The 13,811-nt window shown below is 57.1% G+C and overlaps 1 protein-coding gene across 8 annotated transcripts in view; it reads left to right on the forward strand.

Annotated features, from left to right (window-relative positions):
• The window catches only part of LOC129625324 (ninein-like protein), a 94,771-nt gene that overhangs the window by 50,187 nt on the left and 30,773 nt on the right, over positions 1-13,811 (forward strand). For 7 of the 8 annotated variants that reach the window (XR_008701346.1, XR_008701347.1, XR_008701348.1 and 4 more), the window contains exons 4-10: positions 3,661-3,833; positions 4,333-4,399; positions 7,016-7,206; positions 7,837-7,989; positions 9,444-9,611; positions 11,128-11,264; positions 12,474-12,614. Coding sequence is in view for 4 of the 8 variants with exons in the window: in XM_055543472.1 (XP_055399447.1) it covers positions 3,661-3,833; positions 4,333-4,399; positions 7,016-7,206; positions 7,837-7,989; positions 9,444-9,611; positions 11,128-11,264; positions 12,474-12,614 (1,030 nt within the window). In the remaining 4 variants the exon portion in view is untranslated. The remainder of the gene's footprint in view (positions 1-3,660; positions 3,834-4,332; positions 4,400-7,015; positions 7,207-7,836; positions 7,990-9,443; positions 9,612-11,127; positions 11,265-12,473; positions 12,615-13,811) is intronic. The other variant, XM_055543475.1, reaches the window with a different exon arrangement.

Here is a 13,811-nt window from a genome sequence, read left to right on the forward strand (position 1 = left end):
ATCATCAAAAGTGCTGTGCAGGTGTTAAGGTGCTGGCCAGGCTGGGAGGCTTGTGGAGCAAGCAGGATGCCACCAGCTGAGCCAGCCTTCCGCCTGTCTTCTGCCTCAGACAGTAGTGCTCTGTGGTCCTCGGACTTGTTAGAATCCTGGTTTCTAGTGGGGCCAGTGGAACAAAGGTAATATTTCAAAACAAGTGAAGAGGGGCTTTGAAACTGGTCAGGAGGTGGAGGGAGAATTCTGGAGGGAGGCCTGGTTGGAGGTATGGACTGTGGGTCCAGTGGGAAGGTGATGGCGGACGTGCTCCTTAGAAGATGGGCCAACCCCTTGGCTGGCAGTGCCTGCCGTGCTCTGGCTGGATAACCGGTCGGGGCTGCATTTGAGGAGTGCTGGGAGGGCAAGTGCAGTGGCCAGTGGGTCCCTCCCTCCAGCACGGGTCAGAGTTTTGAGGCGTCTGCCTCACACAGGCCCCTGGTCTGTTCCCACACCCCGGGTGGGGCCATGGTCGGGAGCAGGTGCATGACTGGGGCAGTGGGTGCCATTGGGAGGTTTGGGGGTTATGTACCTTTCATGTAGATTCCAGTGACCCTGCCCCAGACCTCCCCAAACCCCCAAAATCCTGTGGCTGATCGTACCCATTACTCAGGTGAGGTTTTCTAGTCTGGAGCTTGGCGCTTGGGGAAGCACTTGTGGCCTCCCCTGGGGCTGAAATCCATTGGTGTCCCACCGCCTCCTGCTGGAGCCATGTGGGAGCCCTGACCTGGGGGGGAGGAGCCTGGCGGGGGAGGAGTCTGATAAGGGGGCGGAGTCTGACTAGGGTGGAGTCTAGTCGGAGGGAGGAGTCTGATAAGGAGGTGGAGTCTTACCAGGGGGAGGAGTCTGAAGGGTGGAGTCTGACCGGGGGAGAAGTCTGACCAGGGGGAGGAGCCAGCTTGTCAATGGCTGCCCTGGGACCTGAAGGGTCGGGTGGTTGGTTGCTTTGTCTCACCTTTACTTTCCATGAGGTGGGAAGAAGGCCACTTGCGTTTCCTGACTTAGGGTGTGATCGTGTGACCCTGGGCATGAAGGTGCCTGAGAAAGGCCACGCCCATGTCATCGCTCCCTTTTCTGTGCTGGAACTCCTGTGAGTTGGCAACTTGTGTCCTCTTCGTGACTGGTGCTTTTCTGTACCAACCGCGGTTTTGTTTTGTGCTGCTTTTCTCTTCTTTCAATTTTCAGAGCTTCCCTCAATTAGCCAGTCCGTTGGTGGGTCAGTCATAGGCCTGCCTGAGGTGGCTCGGCCGGGGCTGGTGCACCCCGGCGGCCCCTGTGGTGAGAGCCCAGCGAGCCCTGGCCCCGCCCTCCTGGGCTGTGTGCTTCCCAGGAGGCCACCCTCCCGGTGTCCCCCGTGGGCTTCTCCTGCTTCCCCGGCCAGCCCACAGCATCCCTCTCTCGGGCTTTCTAATCTGCCTGCTGGTCCTTCCCACCAACTCAGGCCACATGATTGAAACATGTGCTTTGATGCTCCAGGAATGTGCGTGGCACCCTGGGGCCAAATGCCTGGGGTTTTGAAGAACATTCTGCTTCTCAGTAGTCCTGCTCTTTCAGTGAAGGCCATCACAGAACACATAACCAAAATATTTTAGTTGGTTTTATTTTTTTTGCTTGTTTAATCTTTTGGCCATGCCACTTGGCATGGTAAGATATTAGTTCCCTGACTGGGGATTGAACCTTTGCCCCCAGCATTGGCAGCGCAGAGTCCTAACCATTGGACCACCAGTGAGATCCTAAACCGACGTATTTTTAACTTGCAGAGTTTGGTATTCTGCTCCTATGAATAAATACGCGCACACAGGAGGCACAGGGCGCGGCCGACCTTGTGGTCTGCCGGCCATCTGGGCAGAGGGTGGGGACTGGCCGAGACCCCAGAGCTTCCCACCGAGAGGCCACAGCTCTGTGCTCTGTGGGTGTTGAGACGCTGCCCCCTCCTGGCCTGATTTGCCGCGTGGACACGTTCCTGGAGACGCATTTCCCCCTGGTGGAGGGAGGAGGTGACACTTTAGGAGAACATTCATGAACCGGTCCTAATGTGCGTGATCTCGGCGTGTCTCGTTGCTCTCAGGAAACTGCTGAGCAGCCGAAACAATGAAGAAAGGGGGGACCACATCAAGGGCAGGTGGGCCTCTGGACGCTGACCGGGGGATCTCAGGAGGGGAGCGGCAGAAGCCCAGTCAGGCCAAGGGCGCAGGTGCGGTGCTGGCTCACGACCTCCGGTGAGCGGCGAGTGCGGAGCCCCAGGCGGGCGTCCACGTGCCGTCAGGCCCCCCTGGTTTCCCGAGTGTGTCCCCGCCGCCCACTCCCACCTGGCACGGCCTTTCTCTTCTGCTGCTCCCCGCTCAGCAACCAGCCACAGCCTGTGTGTAGACAGAAACCAGCGCAGGTGTGGAGCCTGCGTGCAGGCCCCTGCTCCCCGCATGGGGTGCTCAAGCCTCCCGTTTCCTCCCTGTCAGTGGGAATGCCGTCTCCTGTCCAGCAGCCCTGGGAATCCCATATGGGGAGAGTTTACAGGGCCAGGCCCTGCCCATGATAACCTCACAGGGTCCAGGAACATGGTCAGCCCGCCGTAGATGTCCTCTGTCACATGGAACTCAGCATCTTCCGCCCCAGACTCCTCCCTTGTCCTCAGTTTCTGTGGGTTGCCGGTATCACTGTTTCTCCTGGAGGCCTGGTTGGACCCAGCCTCCTCTTCTGATGCTCCCAAGGTCAGGGGCTGCGGGCCAGTTTTGGGTGAGGGGGAGAGAAGGGAGGTGGTACGTGGTCCCTGGGAGCATGACCCACCTGTGTGAAACGGTCTGTTTTCCTGGCCTGGCCTTGCTTCCTGGGACCCTATGCCTTTCTCTCCCACTGGCCCCTTCTGGTTCCTTCCTTTCGAACCTGTGTTCTCTCCTGTCACAGCCCAGGCCGCACCCCCACTCCCCAGTCTCTCTGGCCACACAGGTTCCTGCAGAGGCAGTGTCATTTCTTCTCCGCCTGCGGAGTCCCCATTGCTCCACAGATGTGGGCAGGTAAGGAGGGAAGAAGGAAGTGCAGGGGTGTATTACGGCTTAAGGGAGCCTCAGGAATCCCTAGGTGAAGTCCACACCTGCCTCTGCCCTGGACTTTAGACTCATGCGGAGTCTGAGCCTCCCTGACTGTGCTGAGGTCCTTGCCTCTGTGTCCTGTCCAGGTGGGGTCCTGTAGTGGGGTGGGGTCAGGTGGGTGGGAAATGACCTTCTGGTCTCCAGAGCACTTGGATTATTGGAAGGTTATTTCTTTGTGTAAAAAGCTACATTTTTAAATTAGTTTTCTATCACATAACAAAAGCATATTTTGCCTGGAAACACTGAGAGTTTAGGATGGAAAGTCCTGTCTCCTCTTTATGTAAAAAGCTAGATTTTTAAATTAGTTTTCTATCACATAACAAAAGCATATTTTCGTGGAAACACCAAGAGTTTAGGATGGAAACTCCTGTCTCCCAGCCTAGCTGTCTCAGCCCCAGCCCCATGTTGGCCACTTCCTGTGTTCTGGCATTTTCTCTGTCTGTCCTCGAGAGGCACATCGCACCTCTGAATCTGCATCATTGTAAGCACAAGTGGGCCCAGAGTCTGTTTTATAGAGCCCCACACGCCTCCCATTTCTTTCCAGTTGCCTCTCGGGCTGTGCCCCCAAAGTACGTGAGCGGCTCTAAGTGGTACGGCCGTTGGAGCCAGCCCGAGCTCTGTGGCGCTGCAGGTGGAGCCCCAGGTTTAGTGGAGCAGCCGGCCAGACCCAGTGCGAGGAGCCAGCTTCGCCGCTCCACGTCCCTGGAAAGCGTGGAGGTGGGTGGACCCCGCCTTGGCACCCGCCTCCCCCCCAGTCACTGCTCACATGACATGACACAGGAGGATGGGAAAGGGCATCTCATCGCTGGAAGAGGGGCTATTTGGGGACCTACGTTTGGTTGTAAGGTGTCTCTGGGTCTCACTGTCTGCAGGGCAGCTCTGGCCACAGAGCAGCCTCCTTCAGAAACGGGGTCTCGGAGCATGTCCTGTTTACCATCACCCTGCCCTGGCCCTGCAGGAGGAGGGGAAGGTTAATCGACTGAGGGTAGAAAGGGCAGGTGTGCAAAAGCCACAGTCACCCGCGTCTAGCCCTTGCAAGGCTCACACTGCACAACTTGGTGGGCTCATGATGGATGCCTCCGGGGTCCCCACTGAGACTCCTTGAGCTGTCCACTGTGGGAGCCTTCGGGCCTTCGTGTCAGAAAGTCTATCCACGGGGCAGATGCACCCACTGCGGGTTAATCGTGGCTGACGTCCTTCTCTTCTGTTTTTCCAGAGTCTCAAGTCTGATGAGGAAGCCGACAGTGCGAAGGAGCCTCAGAATGAATTGTTTGAAGCCCAAGGTAAAGCCTGGCCTTGTTGTGAATGCCCCTTTGGTTAGTGCTGGGCTGTCAGGCAGCAGGCTGCCAGCGAAAGAGAATTTCCTGGCAGGTGCCCAGTGTGGGTGGTCTCTCTTAGGTGCACTTCTCCTGGGGAGGTCCCAGCTCTGAGATTCCTGAGGTCAGACCCTTGGGCAGGGGCTGCTGGCTAAGAGAGCAGCTAGTTGGTTGGCTAGGGTCATAGTGATCCTCCCGACCAGCAGGCATGGGCCAGGGGACTCCTTCCTAATGTGCCAGGCCTGGGCCAGCAGCCTCCCCACTCACCAGAGGCCCTGCATGGCTCTGGTCCTGGGAACCTGGTGGAGCACCCGGAAGGCAGTCACAGGTGCTTTGCATCAGCATGTAGGTGTGCAGGTCCCTTAAGGATGCCTCTCACCAGTGTGTGTCACAAGGCAGAATGTGCAGGACCACAGCTCCAGCGGGAGACCAGAACTGACCTAGAGCTTCTCCTGAGTGAGAGGTCTGCACTGGTGCTGAGCACCATCCAGACTGTGGTCCTCAGGGGCCGAGGCTGTTGCTGGCTCAGTGTTGAGCGTGGGGACGTCAGGCGAATGAACCAAGTGTCTGTGCTACTGGATGAAGCAGATGGACCTCTTTGTGTCCGAAAATCACTTCCTACATTCCCTGGGCTCAGAGTACATCTAGGGGATGAGAGGAAGGGCTCCGGGGAGGTTATTCACTGAGTGATTTTGGGCTCTCTGCCCAGAGACAGGTTGGGTGCTTCTTTCCATCCAGGTTAGAACTGACACTCCTGCACAAACACTAACGTCAGACCTCACAGGGCTCAACTTACCGTCTCTGCCAGCCCTGAGAACACACCCTGGTGTCAGAATTGCTTTCCCCCTTTTTTGGTTCCTGCCTTTATTTATTTATTTATTTATTTTTTAATTTAAAATGTATTTATTTGGCTGTGTCAGTCTTAGTGGTAGCATGCAGGATCTTCATACGTCATTTGGGATCTTTCATGCAGTGCACAGGTTTCTGTCTAGTTGCAGGGCACAGGCTTAGTTGCTCCATGGCACATGGGATCTGAGTTCCCTGACCAAGGATTGAGCCTGAGTCCCCTGCATTGCAAGGTGGATTCTTTATCATGAGACCTTCAGAGAAGTCCCTGTTTTTCCATTTTTCCATAGAACTTTCAGATGTTTTAAGCTGGAAGGGGTCTTGGAAGTGGCCCTTTCCTTGTGTTTTCCTCAACCCAATATACAGCATCATTGCTGAGCATGGAGGCCTAGCTTCCCTCAGGAAAGGACTTTCTGATTATTAATTGGGTTATCACAGTAAACGCCAAGATGACTCCTCTCTGGAGACCTTCAGACCACTGACCAGGAGCCGGGGTCTGGTCAGGTGCAGGTGACCCTCGTCCTGTGTCGGGCAGGGCGGTGCAGTCTGGGGGTGGAAGGAGCGCTGCTTTGAAGCCTTGCTTATCTAAAGAGAGCTCTCTGTGGGCACCCCAAGGTCTGTCCTCTCCCAAAGGGTGTTTCTCTGGCAAAGCTTCAGAAACCTCAGTAAGCCACCTGGCTAACGTAGAAAGGCTATGAAACCTGGCCGGCTGTCACCCCAACTGCTGAGTCTGCATCTCAAAGACCCCTGTGGCTCCTGATGTGAGGTTGTATGGAAAACAGCCCATCTCGGGGCGTTTTTGCTGGGGAAAAAAAAGAAAAAAGATAACACTCACCCTGCATCCAAACTAGCCTTTGGTGCTAAGTTCCAGGTTACAGGAGATGTTAGGGATGGAGGGCCGGAGGCCGGGGACTGGGGGGTGGGTGGGAGGTGACCCAGCGACTCTGGGGGAGTAGCCACACACACAGGGAGGGTTCTGCGTTGATGCTGAGTTGAAGAAATCAGCTGTCGGGAGACTTGGGAGAGAACGGGGACGTCGTTGTTGGGTTGTAGGGCCATCGTCGCACTGGGGTCAGGAGTGCATACGAAACACTCAGGGGTGAGAACACGGCAGCTGGGATTTGCCTTCAAATTCTTGGGCCAGGGACTTCTGTGGTGATCTATTGTCTAGGACTCCGCAGTCCCATTGCAGGGGGCCCGGGTTCCATCCCTTGTCTGAGAACTAGAGCCCCCATGCTGTAACTAAGAGTTTGCATGCCACAGCTAAAAAGATCTCACATGCAGCAACCAAGACCCAGAGCAGCCCAATAAATATTACCGAAAAAAGAAATACGTGGGCAAGAACAAACAGGGGTAGATGAAGCCAGGGCGAGAGGCTGCCCAAGGGACAGGGCCATCGGCCTTTGTTGGACTGTGCTCTTTGCCTTGGGTAGGTTTGAAGACCTTCTAGATGTTAATTTTTTAAACCTGGCCCTTTTATTCTAAGTACAAAGCTTGCAGGTATGCTCCTGGTGCTATAGCTTCTGTAGGCTCCCTTCAGAGAATTCCTTGCCCACATGCAGCAGAGTCCCCCCTTTTATTGTGAAATTTTGCATAGAATTAAGTTGGAAGAATTGCACAGTGAGCCCCGTGTCGCCACCATCGGAAGTTTGACTCTCACATGTGTCCCTCTGCCCATCTGTCAGTCCATCTGAATTCAGAGTAAAGTAGTGCCTTGGTGTGTTTCCCTTGCTTCAGGCCAGCTGCCAACCTGGGGTTCTGAGGTCTTCGGGAGCCCCCGGAAGCCCCGCAGCCACTCCTTCGATACCCCTGAGAGCCAGGTCTGGGGCCTCTGGGAAGAGCTGGGTGTGGGCAGCAGCGGCCACCTCACAGAGGAGGAGCTGGCCCTGGTCTGCCAGAGCATCGGGCTCCAGGGCCTGGCGAAGGAGGTGAGAGGGGATGGGACGTACTGCCCCAAAGGCCTGGGTCTTTGTGATTGGTGCCGGGCCTGGAAAATCCCTTCACCCTCAGACACAGATTCAGTCATCACTGTCTGGCCTAAAATCCTGTGCTGACTCCCAGGGCTTGTGCTGACGGTCGGTCTCGGGCCACCTTCACGCGGGATGCCCCTCTGCCTGGAGCTCTCTCCCCTCTCTGGTCTCCCTAGGCCTACCGCCCAGCCCAAAGGTTGTGCCCACAGCATCTGGCTGTGTGACCCTGGCAGCTGTGTTCAGCCCTTCCCTCCTTCGGGACCCAGGGGAGGAGGGGGCAGTGCGATGGGATGGGCCCCGCCTTGCTGACTGTGAACCGCTGAGATTCTATACACACGTTTCCTGCACATACATGTCGCACCATCCAAAAGACTCTCTCACAGCAGACTTGGGATGGGTTGTTGGGAGATGAGGGATGCTCAGCTGGGTGGAAACTGACAGGAGTGTGGATTTCACAAGCCCCAGCCAGGAGGCCAGTGCTCAGATAGCAAGCTGCCTGCTTGGTGGGGTGGGGGCTGGGCCTGGGTGGGGCGGTCAAGGCTGCTTGGGAGCAGCCTCTGAGCAGATGCCTGAGGCGCTTTTATTTAGGAACTTGAAGACCTGTTCAACAAGCTGGACCAAGATGGGGATGGCAGAGTGAGTCTGGAGGAGCTCCAGCTTGGCCTGTTCAATCATGGGTCCCCTCGACCGGTGGAACTGGCCCCGCTTGTCAAAGCCAGCGGGTCCTGGTCTCATTACCAGGTAAGGTGGGGCGATTAAGTCTTGAAGCCCAAGGTGACTGCCATCACTCTCCTGAAGGCCTGAGCTCTCTGCCTGGTCCCCAGAGTGGGTGCCCAGGAGGTGGTTGGAGTGACCTGACCTGACATCGCTTCTGCCTGGCTATGCGCCACAGGTGAACTGCTCGCCTTCTCTGTGCCTCAGGTTCCTCATCTGTAAAGTGGACGCACCTCATAGGGGTCTCATATGGATTCCCTGGGGTACACTGCATTCCACCAAAAGCACTCGGTCCCTCCTCCCTGGGGGGCAGAGTCACTATCAGGGCCGTGCCTTCCCCGGGACTGGCCCTCCAGACTCTCCTGGAGCTGTGTTCTTCCCATTTTTCATCCTGCACGAGTCCAGCTGGAGTCAAGCAGACTTTATTTACACTGTGATGTTGGCCGGTGCGTTTGGTTCATGTCTGTCTCGGGGTGGTCAGGGATCCTTCTCCCACCGCAGAGCACGGTTGTCCTGGGGAGTCTTGCTGCCGCCTCTTTGGCAACGTGGTTGATCCTGTAGTTTGTGGGCGGTGGTGCAGGAACAGTGTGGCCTTGTTCTCTGCTGGGCTGGGCGCGTCTGAAAATCAGGTTTCTGCCCCTGAAGCCACTGAGATGGGGAATGACTTGGGGTAGTGAGGACAGTGCCTGGCCACCTGAGGGCAGGGACTGCATGGTGCCCACAGCTTGCGGGGGAGGGCTCCTCCCAGGGGCCTCGGCCCCTTGATCCTGCCCAGGAAGCGCTGACATGGCCCTGGGGCCACGTCCTGTGCGTGTGGACACCAGTGTGACCGGGCTGCAGGTGTGGGGCCTCGTGCAGCAGACCGAGGTTCTCCTGCTCCATCAGGGGAGCCCCTGGGTCTGGTGGTCTGGGGACACCCACCTCAGAGAGGAGGGGGCCGCTGCTCCTCCTTGTTCGGGCCCCAACAGCCAATGCGTGTCCCGGGGGCCCTCCCTGGGGCAGGAAGCAGCTTACCGGCCACACCTCAGCCTCACCCGTCAGCTTTCTGGCTGAGGGATTTTTCTGCTCTTGTCTCCAGCCCTGAATCCTGAGGTCACGTGCCCTCTGCTCAGGCCGCTCCGCCTCTTCTGAAGCCCATCTTGGGTTTCTATGCATAGACTGGGTTTCCCTCGGCTCGTGTGTGCCTTCCCAGGCTCTTCCTCTGGGAGGACAAGCGGGAAGCCATTGCTTGTTCAGAGAGAAGTTACTTCGGGGGGCCCTGCAGGTGCTGGGGTGTCCCCCTGCACGGTCTCAGGCAGACGGCCCTGAGCCCTGGGCCCGGGTCGCCTCCGCGGAGCCTGCAGTTCCCGCAGGTCCTCTGGGCACCCTGTTCCCTGCAGCAGGAATCAGGGGGAGGCCGCGCCCGCCGAACACAGGTGGTGAGGTCACGGAAGGTGTGCGGGGAGGCCCGCGGTCCTCACAGCGCTGGTCCCCGTGTGCAGGTCCCAGAGGAGAGTGTTGGCCAGACCACCACGTCGTCCCTCGTGTCCGTGTGCTCGGGCCCCCGCCTCTTCTGCAGTGTGGATGACGGCAGCGGCTTCGCCTTCCCGGAGCAGATCATCTCCTTGTGGGCCCAGGAGGGCGTTCACAATGGCAGGGAGGTCTTGCAGGTGTGGGCCGGTCACGCGGCTGCCCCAGCAGAGGCGTCTGGGTGGGGGGATTGGGGGGAGCCGCTGCCCATGAGGGAGGCTGGACAGAGAACCTCGCAGACACAGGCCCTATGGAGGGAAGGCCCGTCATCCTCACTTTTTGCTTTATTTTTTGATATCGATATGTAGGACCTCTTAACTTAGAAACATAATAAGTACACAGCAGAGAGAGCCTACAGCCTGAAACAAATCCTTTAGAGGGTAGGTTTCAGTATCTCAGACTCACCCCGCAGTACGTGTCGGCCTCCGAGCCGATCCTGGGTCCTGGAGGACAGGAGGGCCTCTTAGTGACTGCAGCACGTGGGCGTGGACACCAGAAGGTGCGGCCCACACGTGTTGTGCGGTTTTTCTAATCTGGAAGCTGCTGCCCAGACCTTTTCGTCCTCTGCTCCTCCCTGATTTCATTGCTGAGAAGCATGCTTTCAGCATGTCATGGCGGCAGCTTCCCAGTTGCTCCTCACGCTTTAGCGTCCTGTCATTTTTCTCCCAGAAGCCCTCGGGGCCATGGAGAAGTGTGGAGATTCAAGTCCCCGTCTCCCGCTTTACAGAAAGGGCTTCCCCGTGGGCCCTGCCATGTGCCCGCCCCACCCGTGTGTCTGCAGCTTGTAGTCACAACCAGTCACTGAGAGAGCAGCCACGCCACCTGCGTTGTCACTAGGCCACCGGCAGGTGCGTGGATGTTCCCAGCCCACTCTTTTTCTTACTGTGGTAAAATACAGAAAGCACAGTTTTTCTGTTCTTCTAACTTTACCTTCCCCAATCCCAAGGGGGAATGGCTGTGACTCTCGGAAATGCCTGGCTGTGGCTCATCACTCTATCAATCGTTTCCACCAACAGAACCCACATTGTTCCTATGTTTCTTCGTGCTGTTTAGAGATATATTAAGGATTCTTTGTGTCTGAAATGGCAAGAACTCAAGTCACACATGGCAAGAGAAAGACATCAGGGATCTTTGTGATCAGCTGGGGAAGGAGGAGGATGTTTAGGCTTGGGGGTCCCAGCTCTGGGGGTTGTCAGGACTCTCCTGGTCTCTGGGTCTTGGCTTCAGGTCAAGCACCCTTGCACGGCTCCCCAGGACCCCGTGGTCTATACAACACTTGCTTTGACAGAGGAAAAGCCCTTCTCCAGCCTCCCTATTAATCCCCAAAGTCCTCTGCTTGCATATGCCCCCTTCTGTGTCTGTCCCTTTGTCCAAGAAGGGGGACTCTGTCCAGCCTGGGTCATGCCCGCCTCTAAAGCAGGGACAGTGAGGGGAGGAGCTGTATGTTGACTGTGGGAGGGGGACATCAGTGTTGACAGGGACCTGGGAAGAGGTACCCCAGAGGGATGGGAGCAGGGGAGAAGCTCCATTCAAGAGGGGGAGACTTTGCAGACAGAAAAGGATGGTATTGGGACAGTGAGGTCTGGGCCTGAGAGAGCCAGCAAATGTCTGAAGACCCACTCATCCTGCCTGCCCGATGGGCCTTTGTGTTTTCAGAGCCTTGACTTCAGTGTGGATGAGAAGGTGAACCTTTTGGAGCTGACCTGGGCCCTGGAGAAGGAGCTTATGATGGTGGGCGGGGCCGCCCAGCAGGCAGCCTTGGCCTGCTACCGCCAGGAGCTGAGCTTCTGCCAGTAAGAGCCCCGCTGGGGCAGGGGGTGGGGTGCCGCTGGCCAGGCTGGCCTCCTCGCCCAGGACACGGGCAGCCTGAGGGAGGAGAAAGGGTGCTTCCAGCGTGGTCACAAAGCATGGCATGGAGATTGGGCCAAGAATGCGTTCCTTTTTAATTGGGTTTGGCTCCAGTTGAGCTGGATATTCAGGCCATCCGTCTACTGAGCCTGTTGGCACAGAGATTGTTACTGTATTTTTATTGGTGTACTGAAGCTACAGAAAAGGTTGGCAGTAATTCCAATCTCCATCTTCACAACTTTGCATCTCGTTAGGTACCGACAGATGAGACCTCTGACATCAGGCAACTCTGCAGAGGGGCCCAAAGGAAGACTGCTTTGGGAGGATGAGGAAGGGAGACAAGCTTGGTGCTTCTCCAGTGGGAAAAACAGGCACCAGGATAGCCAGTGCACTGAGCCTCAGGCAGGGCCTGGGGTGACCGGACAGAGACAGGAGTCTCCTCTGCTCTGGGCAACTCCCTGGCTCTTAGGTGCTAGGCTACAGTTGGCAAGGCTGTGACCAGGCAGGATAAGGGGTGGCCCCCTTCTCCCCTTCATGCGTCCAGTCCCAGGTTAGGTGCTAGGGATCGCTGGGGCCTGAGGCCCAGCTGCAGGCAAGAGGGAGTGTGGATAATTTCCCACCTCTTCTAAGGTCTGGAGGGGTGAACACTGCACGCCCCAGGCTTGAACCTCTTGGTTCAGAAACCTGCTAGAAACCCCATTGCAAGCCAGTTGGCCTCTTGCTGTATGTACTTCTGTAAAACAGACTCAACAGCTGCAGAAACCAGCCTGGTAGGAGGAGGGTCAGGCTTCCCGGGTGGCGTTAGTTGTAAAGAACCCACTTGCCAATGCTAGTGCAGCCCGCTTGCCAACGCAAGAGGCCTGAGAGATGCGAGTTCCATCCCTGTGCCAGGAAGATCCCCTGGAGGAGGGCATGACAGCCCACTCTAGTATTCTCGCCTGGAGAATCCCATGGGCAGAGGAGCCTGGAGGGCTACCGTCCATAGGATTACAGAGTCAGACATGACTGCAGCGACTTGGCACGCGTGCACAGGAGGTGGGTCAGCCCAGCGCTGGCCACTGCTCAGCACTCTTAGGCCAGCCGAGTTTGTTCCTCCAGACTGGCTCTCTGGGCCCAGAGCAGTGTCCCCAGTGATCCCTCCCTCCTTTCTGCAGGGAGCAGGTGGAGCAGATGGTCAGGGAGCGAGATAAGGCAAGGCAAGACCTGGAGAAAGCTGAGCAGAGGAACCTGGAGTTTGTGAAGGAGACGGACGACCTGTACTCCGCCCTGGAGCAGCTCACGGAGGAGAAGGTCAGGTAGGTCCTGCCGGGGTCCTGGGCCAGGGCGGATGGTGGACCCAGGCTGCTGCCAGCCGAGGCCCTGCTGTCTCACCTGAGCCCGCAGCAGGGAGTCCGCAGACCAGGCATCACCCATGAAGTGGGCTGAGCGGACTCCGCAGAGTCAGCCCGGCTGGTGGCGGACAGACCAGAGGAAAGCGTTTCTGACCTTTATGAAAGTCTTTCCCTCTCTCGATGTGTCACCTGCCTCCCTGTGGTTCTTTGCCATGGCCGCGTTCGGTTCCGTCCCAGACAGGGGAGGTGCCGGGTCCCCTCTGGACGCACATGGGGCTCATGGGGCTCCCCGCTGGGGGGCAGCCTGACTGCACATGCCCTTCCTCTGCGGCCAGCGCTGCCCTCCCCAAGCGCCCACAAGCCGACGGTGACTGATTTCAGGCCATCAGTCGGGGAGCTGAGAATGGATTTGCGTTGGTCTCAGCCTGGTTGACCTGATTCTCCCGACCACCCCGAAGGGACTCGGTGAAGTTCTCTCTGAGTCAGAGAACCGGAGACTCGTTATCTCCATCCAAGAATCTGGTTGGGGGACACAAGGCCTCGAGGGCCATGTGGGTGTTTGGATTTTGCTCCATGAGTAACACGGTGTCATTGGCGCATTTTTAGAAATAGCGTTTGCAGTTGTGTTAGGTTGCCGCTGCTGCTGCGTCGCTTCAGTCGTGTCTGACTCTGTGCGACCCCATAGACGGCAGCCAACCAGGCCTCCTGTGCGTTAGGTTACTCTAACAGAAAAGTATTAAGGGATACATGTTCATTGTAGACAACTTGGAAAATACACACACGAGGAAAAATAAAAGCAAACACTTCACGTCCACAGAGGTTGTCGCTCCTGACCTTTCTCACGCGCCCCTCGCTTCTTCCTGCGCGTGTGGTCGCTTTCAGAGAGCTGTCGTTGCTGTAATGTTGCATATCCGCCCTGAGCACCCGTCAGGAGGCTCTGCCATATGTTACTACACCTTTCCCCTTTAAAGAGGGGAGTGATATGATCAAGTGTGTAAAACTCACCCCAAGATCTGCAGGCTCTTAGGTTAATCGTGCTCATCAAACTGTTGCCCTGAGTGACAGCTGCCCTTGTGCCCCAAAGCTCTGCGCTGATCTGAGGGAGGCCGAGCCGATCATTTCTGGTTTCGACCACAGTCAATTGATTGCGGACCCGGGCAG

This window comes from Bubalus kerabau, chromosome 13 (genome assembly GCF_029407905.1).
Source record: "Bubalus kerabau isolate K-KA32 ecotype Philippines breed swamp buffalo chromosome 13, PCC_UOA_SB_1v2, whole genome shotgun sequence".
Lineage (NCBI taxonomy): Eukaryota > Metazoa > Chordata > Mammalia > Artiodactyla > Bovidae > Bubalus > Bubalus kerabau.